At 47.2% G+C, this 7,255-nt stretch overlaps 1 protein-coding gene across 1 annotated transcript; it reads right to left on the bottom strand.

The window, feature by feature from the left end:
- Positions 1-472: 472 nt before the first annotated feature.
- LOC118889173 (sperm acrosome-associated protein 5-like) lies at positions 473-2,858 on the bottom strand. The gene is made up of 4 exons (XM_036840919.1): positions 2,664-2,858; positions 2,081-2,239; positions 761-839; positions 473-656 (listed from the first exon to the last, which is right to left on the bottom strand). The coding sequence occupies exons 1-4, from the start codon at positions 2,839-2,841 to the stop codon at positions 557-559; spliced, it is 516 nt and encodes a 171-aa protein (XP_036696814.1). The 5' UTR covers positions 2,842-2,858; the 3' UTR covers positions 473-556.
- Between the last annotated feature and the right edge of the window lie 4,397 nt (positions 2,859-7,255).

Here is a 7,255-nt window from a genome sequence, read left to right as displayed (position 1 = left end):
TGAAGAGACTGTATCTACCTTAATTAAAGACCCTGTAGTTACTTCAACAGAGAGTGATACTTTTTAAGGGAAGCCAATTTTCATACCTCCCCACACCACCCTTCTATTTCCAGACCTAGAATTGTCTTGGGTACTAAACACTTTATGTGCTTTACAAACATTAATTCATTTAATTCTCTCAGAAACCCATGAGATAGTTACTACCACTATCATCCTCATTTTGCAGATGAGGAAACTGAGGCACAAAGAAATTAAGTGCCTCACCCAAGGCAACTTGGGGACAGTAAGTGGTAGAGATTGTTTCTGAACCCAGGAGAATCTATGCTCTTAATCACTACATTATCCTCCACCCCCACCCTGAGTGATCTCGTGTCCCCTGATTAGAGCTTTGAATATATGGAGGGAGAGATTGAATAGGGGTACCTTCAGGCATTGGAAAAATGAAGAGAGTCAGACATCAGGGGTCTCTTGCATTGTTTATAGATATCATCCTTTGTTAAATCCACAAAAGAAAGAACAGAAAGGAAAATGAAATCTCTATCTCTGGGAAGCTGAGTCATGAATGAATTTCTGTTGTGTAAGGTTTTGCATACATATGACACCCCTTGAGCCATTCAGATAAATCATGGCCAGAACAGTGCTGGTTCCAAGAATCCCTGGGAAATGAAGGGAGAGAGGGAGGATGAAGTGGACAGGCTGATGGGGTGGCAGTGTCACTATCCCGGCTGCCCAGAGTCCAAGCCATCCCCATGAAACTTACCAGGTATTCATACCGTTTTGTGAGGACACTATCTGCTTGGCACACATGATGTCATCCAGAATATGGCGGTTGAACAGTTCTAGGAGGAAGAGAGGGATATAGTAATCTGGTGTATTGGAGACAGGGTGACAGTGTATGAAGGGACAAGGGGTTCTGGGTTTCTTGGGGCCTGAATAACTTCAACCACTATATTGCCTGATTCTAGATGACCTTGATTCACTTATTAGCTGGCTATGAATTACATCAACTGCCATGTTGACTGGTTCTGTACAACCTTAACTCATTGACTGATCCTGAGTGATCTTGACTGTCACGTTTGCTAGTTATGAGTAACCTCAACCACCATGTTGGCTGGTCCTGGACAACCTCAGACTCCATGTTGGCCAGTTCCAGATGACTTCAACTGTCATTTTGTATGGTTATGAATGATCTCAACTGCAATGGCTGTTGGCTGGCTGGGAAGCCACTCAACTGCAAGGTTGGTCAGTCCTGGGAACTTCAAACACTATGTTGTCAGGTCCTGGATAACATCAATACCCATTTTTACTAGTTACAAGAGACCTCAGTCTCTATGTTGGCTAGTCCTGTTCAACTTCAGCTACCATGGTGCCTGGTCCTAGATGACATCAACTGCTATGGTGGCTAGACGAGGATGACCTTAACTGCCATTCTGACTAATGATCTCAACCACTATGTTGACTAGTCCTGGATAGCCTCAGCCTTCAAGCTGCCAAGTCCTGGGTGATCTATTCTGTCACTGTGGCAGGACTTGGACAACTTCAATCTCCACTTGGGCTGGTCCCAAATAACCACAGTCTCCATTTTGGCCTATCTTGGACAACCTTAAACACCATTTTGGCCAACCCTGAACAACTTCTACTGCTATTCAATTTTGTCCTCAACAATACCACACTCTTGTCTGGAAAATTCTTTCCTTTCTGCACAGAGGTACCTTGTTTCTGTTCCTACAGACAGATATCTGCTTCTTCCTTCAGGGCCTGGACAACCCCAACCCCAAATCAGGACAGTTTCTCCCTCCATTCCACTTGGAGCTAAGTGTATTGTTTCCTGAGTCCTAGAAAATGGCAGCCTCCATTCTAGGTGAGGTTTGGGAGCTCTGAGTCCTCCTGACCTAGACAACATCTCAGTGCAATCTGGGTAAGGATACAGGCTGGTGTCTGTAACAGCCCAGGCAACTCTGCTCCTTTCCCTATCATTTTTCTGCTTGTTACTCAAGGCTATGGCTTAGACAGTCTTGCCCTCTGCGTGTTGGGGAGTGGGGCCAGGCAGGGCTTCAAGGTGTCCTCAATGCTGCCTTACCATGACACTCCATGTGACAGAGGTTCTGGGTAGGTGTAACACCATTGTCACACCACCAGGCGGAGTTCAGCTGGAAAATGCCATATGAACTGCTGCCATCAGGATTGTGGTCCACGAAGGAGGTGTCAAAGCCACTTTCATAGTGCGCCATGCACAGCCCTGGGGCAGGGAGGGGGGAGGTAGCAGATGGGCATGGGTCTTGGGAATAGGGGAGAGGGTAGGATGAGGGAGTGGGGCAGGGATGGTTTTCATCTTAGTTGTTGGGGGTGAATATCTTGGTTTGGGGTTGATGTTGGTGATTCTGGTGAGATACCAGTAATGGTGGTGGTGATGGTATTCGTGGTGATAACAGCAGTGATGACATTGATGGTAGTGATGGTGGTGTTAGTAGAGATGAGGGTAAATGGTTGTGAAGGCAATGATGATGAAACTAGAGTTAGTTAAAATACTCATCATAGTCAGAGAGTGACTGAGAGGATCATTCCCTAGCCTGGGAGGTAACAAATGGCAAAGGGGAAGGGCCTGGGTCTGAGTGTGGTGGGCGGCCCGTGGCATGGGTGGGACTTGGGGTGACGAGTCTCACAGTCTCCAATGGTGTAGCCCTTGAAGCCGTTGAGGCCCGCCTCCTCCAGCTTCATTGCCAGGTCGCAGCGTTCGAAGATCTTGGCATCCACAGTGGCAGGCATCAGTATGGCCAGGGTCACCACCATAGTGTCCCAGGCCTGCATTATGACACCCACAAGCCCTCCTAACTGACCCATTGCTTCAGACTCACCCTCCAGTGCTCAGAACTAAGGATATGCTGGAATTTTGGGCTCTGTGAAGATCTAAGTGACAGATTCTGGAACAGAGAAGCCAGAGGGTTGGGCATCTCACCATCTTCCCCTGTGCTAGCTCTGTTAAAGACACAAAGAAAAAGAAAGATACTGATGTATACACAGAGGTGGAAGGAGACAAGGACAGGGAGAAACCCAGAGATATCAGAAAGGGATGCAGGGAGAGAGGGGCTGGGGACACAAAAAGGACAGACAGGACCCAGGTAGTAGACCTCACACTCAGCCCACATTCCCCTACGTTCCTTAACACTGTCCCACTCTACTCCCATTAATCATGCTCTACCACTTGGTTACCTCCATTTCCACTCATTCTGCCCCTCATCACCTCCATTTCCCCCACTCTGCTGAGTAGTCAGCTCTGGTCACTACACCATGCCTACTACCACCTCGGATTCCTCATGCTTTATAAAATATGACCACTGTGCTCTCCCCTTTGCTCCACATTACTTCTATTTACTCATTCTCAGCACCTCCTTCACCTCTCTTCACTTAGTGTGCTCTGTTCCACCCTCATTTACTGGAATCTGCCCCACGTTACACCCATTTAATCAGACTCTGCCCCACATTACGTATTACACATTACATATTACATATACATGTTCACTCTACTGCTTTTTCACCCCCGTTCTCATTCTACATTTTATTCCCTCGTCCACTTACACTGCCTCTTATCCACCTATATTCACTCACACTGGGCCTCGTGTTAATGCAATTCCCTAACCCTCTACTTACTCTTACCCAAGCTCTCTCACATCCTATTCCTTCTTCACCTCCATTTACTCCCAGACTCTCTTTTCCTACTTTCACCTTCACTGCCTGACACTGCATCAAATGACTCCCATACGCTCTCACGTGGCCCATCCTTCACCTTTGTTCATTGACTCTGGGCCTCATTCCCTCCCTCATTCACTCTATTTCTGCCCCTTCTTCACTTCTATTCTCTCAAGCGCTCCTCCTATATTACCTGCATTTCCTGAAATTGTATTACTCACAAACACTAGCCCAAGTTATCCACACATACTCACTCTACACTTGGTCACCTCCATTCTTTCTCAATCTTCACTGCCTCCCATTATCTCATTCATTTAAAGTCACTCCCGATGTAACCCCTGTTTCCACTCATCAATCTTGTTCTGCTCCCGATTCATGTTGAGTTGCTCCCACTCTGCCTTGCGGTACCCTTGTTCAGTCACACTCTGCCTCGGATTTACCACTTTTTGCTCACATCGGGCTCCATTTCCCCCACTTTACTCACCTTGGGCCATGTGACCTTCATCCCCTCTCCCTTTGCCTCACAATACCCAATTCCTCACCTTCTTCTGCTCTTTACTTCCATCCCCTCTCACTCTGCCCAACATTACCTCCATCCACGCACATGCTTTGGCTCATTCACCTGGGCTGATTCCCACTGGGATCTCTGCACATTACTGGAATGCTGCCCCGCATTACCTGCCCCATCTAATCCCAGTCTGCCTCTCATTCACCTCTGGTCGCTCTCCTCCCTCGTAGTATCCCCACTCAAACAAACTTGATCCGATTCACTTATTCACATTCTACCATGTATTCATTTCTGTTTCCTCTTATTCTGCCCCTTGTGCCCCCCATTCTTCCCTCTGTGCCTCACATGACTTCCATTCACTGCTACTTTCTCCCTAAATTCACCTCTCCTTACTCATACTGTGCCCCATAAACCATCATTCATTTACACTTCAATCCTTAGTACTCATATCGACTTGCACTCTCATGCTTTATCAACCCCATTCACATTCACCACCTTTCACAGCGTCCCATTCACTCACAGTCCACTCCCTCTTTCACTTTTTGCCACTTAGACGGTGCCTCATTTTCCCATCACTTACTCAGTCTCATCCATAATCTTAAATTGATTCAAAATTGAATGCGTAGTCATTCCCTCACTCTGCCCCACACTACCCACATTCACTCCACTCCACTGCTCATTCACCTCCCTGCCATCCCCCTTTGTCTCTCCTTGCCCCCATTCATTCCCAATTTGTCCTTCATTCACCATTATTCACCCCCCCCCCGCCCTCACTGGTCCCACATGTCTCTGTTTAGTGACACATCTGCCAGGACAGAAAAGTCTGATGTATTGTTCAGGATTCAGTTTGGCTGCACATACCAATACCACCCTAAATACCAATGGCTTCAAGAGGATGGAAGGGGATTCCTCTCTTGGAGGCAGGGCTAGAGTGGCAGCTCCAAGCTCACCAGAGAGCTGGCTGCTCCTATGCTGTAGCTCTGCCAAACTCACCTGCTACCTATGGTCCAAAATGATTGCTTACAATTGGCAACACTTCCACAGTTTTGAGGAAATGTATCTTAAGAGCAGTTGTAATGACTCACCAGCGAGGTGGGGGTGGCCTTTGGGTTGGAGTGTCACATCGTGCAGATTCTGTGGTGGGACCAGCTACCTGTCAGCTTTCCACACCCCTTCACCTAGCTACCTGCTGCTTAGGCCACTGAATGAGTTTGTACCTGTAGGGACGGATGGTAGAGGATGCCCAGGACAGAGAGTGGGCATCCTAGCTCCACAGCAGAAAATCTGGTTTCACGTAGCTTGTGGATATGCACTGTGAACCCTGGGACAGTTTCTGCAGGGCTGTATCACTGGCTCAGAATATTTTTGGAGCTGGAAATCACTGTACCCCAACACCCACCAACCCTATAGGATTTCCCCCTACACACAGGGGTGTGTGTATATATATGTGTGTACAAGGTGGCGGAGAAGTTATGTTTACAGGATGGAAGAAGCCAGACTGACAGGGGCCCTAAAGGTCCAGCCCCTCCTATTTTCCACCTCCTAATGCATTAAGAGAGTTGACAAGTTTTGTACCCAGAAGGCAGAGATCCTTAAGAGAGCAAGAGACCTGAGTTACTTCCCTGCTTTCTCTCTTTGCTTTGTCTGCTAGGAAGCTCCATCTATATTCCTGGCCCCCCCCCCAAAAATTCCTTGCCTAGTTTTAATGGTTCTGGAATGAGGACCCTCAGATATTTTCTGGAAGTTCTGTGGGATACTGAATAAACAAAAGAAGAGTATTATTGGGTAGAAGTTAAGGATCCGATCTTGGGAAACTGTGTGACTTTGGGCAAGTTACTTAGTCTCTCTGGGACTCAGTTTCCTCACCTAACAAGACGGGTGGGACCACAGGATTGTTCACAGAAAGTGGGGACTATCTGAGGCAGGTCATGTCATGTGCTTCACACAGTGCCTGGCACACAGGAGATACTGAGCTAGGTCTCAGCCTCCATTATCACTTGCTGGGCCTGTTGGCAGGAGCCTCCTTATTGTTCTTCCTGTTTTCGCCCTTGCCCTCTGCAATCTGTCATTCACAAAGCAGCCTGCAGGTCATCTTTTTATTTTTTTCTTCTTATTAAAAAAAGTTTTATACATACACACATCTAATTTTATTTTAATCATCATCATCACTTACACAGCACTTGCTGTGTTCCAGGCATTGTTCTAAACCATTTATGATTATCAGCTCATTTGTCACCACAGCCCTAATGAGGTAGGTGCTGTCATTATCCCCCATTTTATAGATGAGGAAATTTAGCACAGAGGAGTTGAGTCCTGACCTAGATTACAGGGCTGGTAGGTGGGAGTTTGCAACCAGGCTGTCTCCATCATGTTTGTTTGTTTGGTTGGTTCTGTTTTCTCTCCTGCTGTATTCCCAGTATCTAGAACACTACCTGGCATACGGGAGGTGCTTAAGCAAATTCCTGTGGAGCTCATGTCCTAGCGGTTCAAGACAGGCAATAAACAAGAGTCTAGTATACGTGTATTTTTAAAGTTAATATATAATGCTAGATTGCTTCAGACTGGTGTTTTAAAAATCTGATCCCCCTTAAGGGCATCCCATTATGTCAGAATGAGACATGAGCTCTGTCCCTGGCAGAGGAGGCCCTACAGCATCTGGCACCCACTCACTTCTCCCTTGCCCACACCTTCTATATTCCCAACACACTGACACTGTTTCTGTTCCTCCAACGTGCCAAACCAGGTCCTACTTCAGGGCCTTTGTAACAGCCGCGCCCTCCACCACGAAGCTCTTTGCTTCAAATATTTGTGTGGCCGGCTCCTTTTGATCAGCGTTAACTGTCACCCCCGACAAAAGGAGATCGTCCCTGCCCATCCTGAGACAACAACATTGTCAGCCACTACTTAACACATCCCCTTCATCCCGGTGCGTGTGTGTACTAGGTGGCCATTTATTTATTCTTCAGCTTCTTGTTTGTCTGCACACCGTCCTTCAAACCCTCGACTTACACTCCCAGCCTTAGCCACTGGATGGAGCCAGTGACCTCTCCCTACCTCCTA

Source organism: Balaenoptera musculus, chromosome X, assembly GCF_009873245.2.
Source record: "Balaenoptera musculus isolate JJ_BM4_2016_0621 chromosome X, mBalMus1.pri.v3, whole genome shotgun sequence".
NCBI classification, from domain to species: domain Eukaryota; kingdom Metazoa; phylum Chordata; class Mammalia; order Artiodactyla; family Balaenopteridae; genus Balaenoptera; species Balaenoptera musculus.
Note: the sequence above shows the minus strand (reverse complement) of the source record. Positions and strands in the feature narration are given on the sequence as shown.

Coding starts and splice junctions, on each gene's coding strand:
- LOC118889173 (XM_036840919.1), bottom strand. CDS start 2,841: ATGGGTCAGTTAGGAGGGCTTGTGGGTGTCATAATGCAGGCCTGGGAC. Junction 2,240..2,663: donor GGGCTACACCATTGGAGACT/GTGAGACTCGTC, acceptor TCCCTGCCCCAG/GGCTGTGCATGGCGCACTAT. Junction 840..2,080: donor CTGTCACATGGAGTGTCATG/GTAAGGCAGCAT, acceptor TCTTCCTCCTAG/AACTGTTCAACCGCCATATT.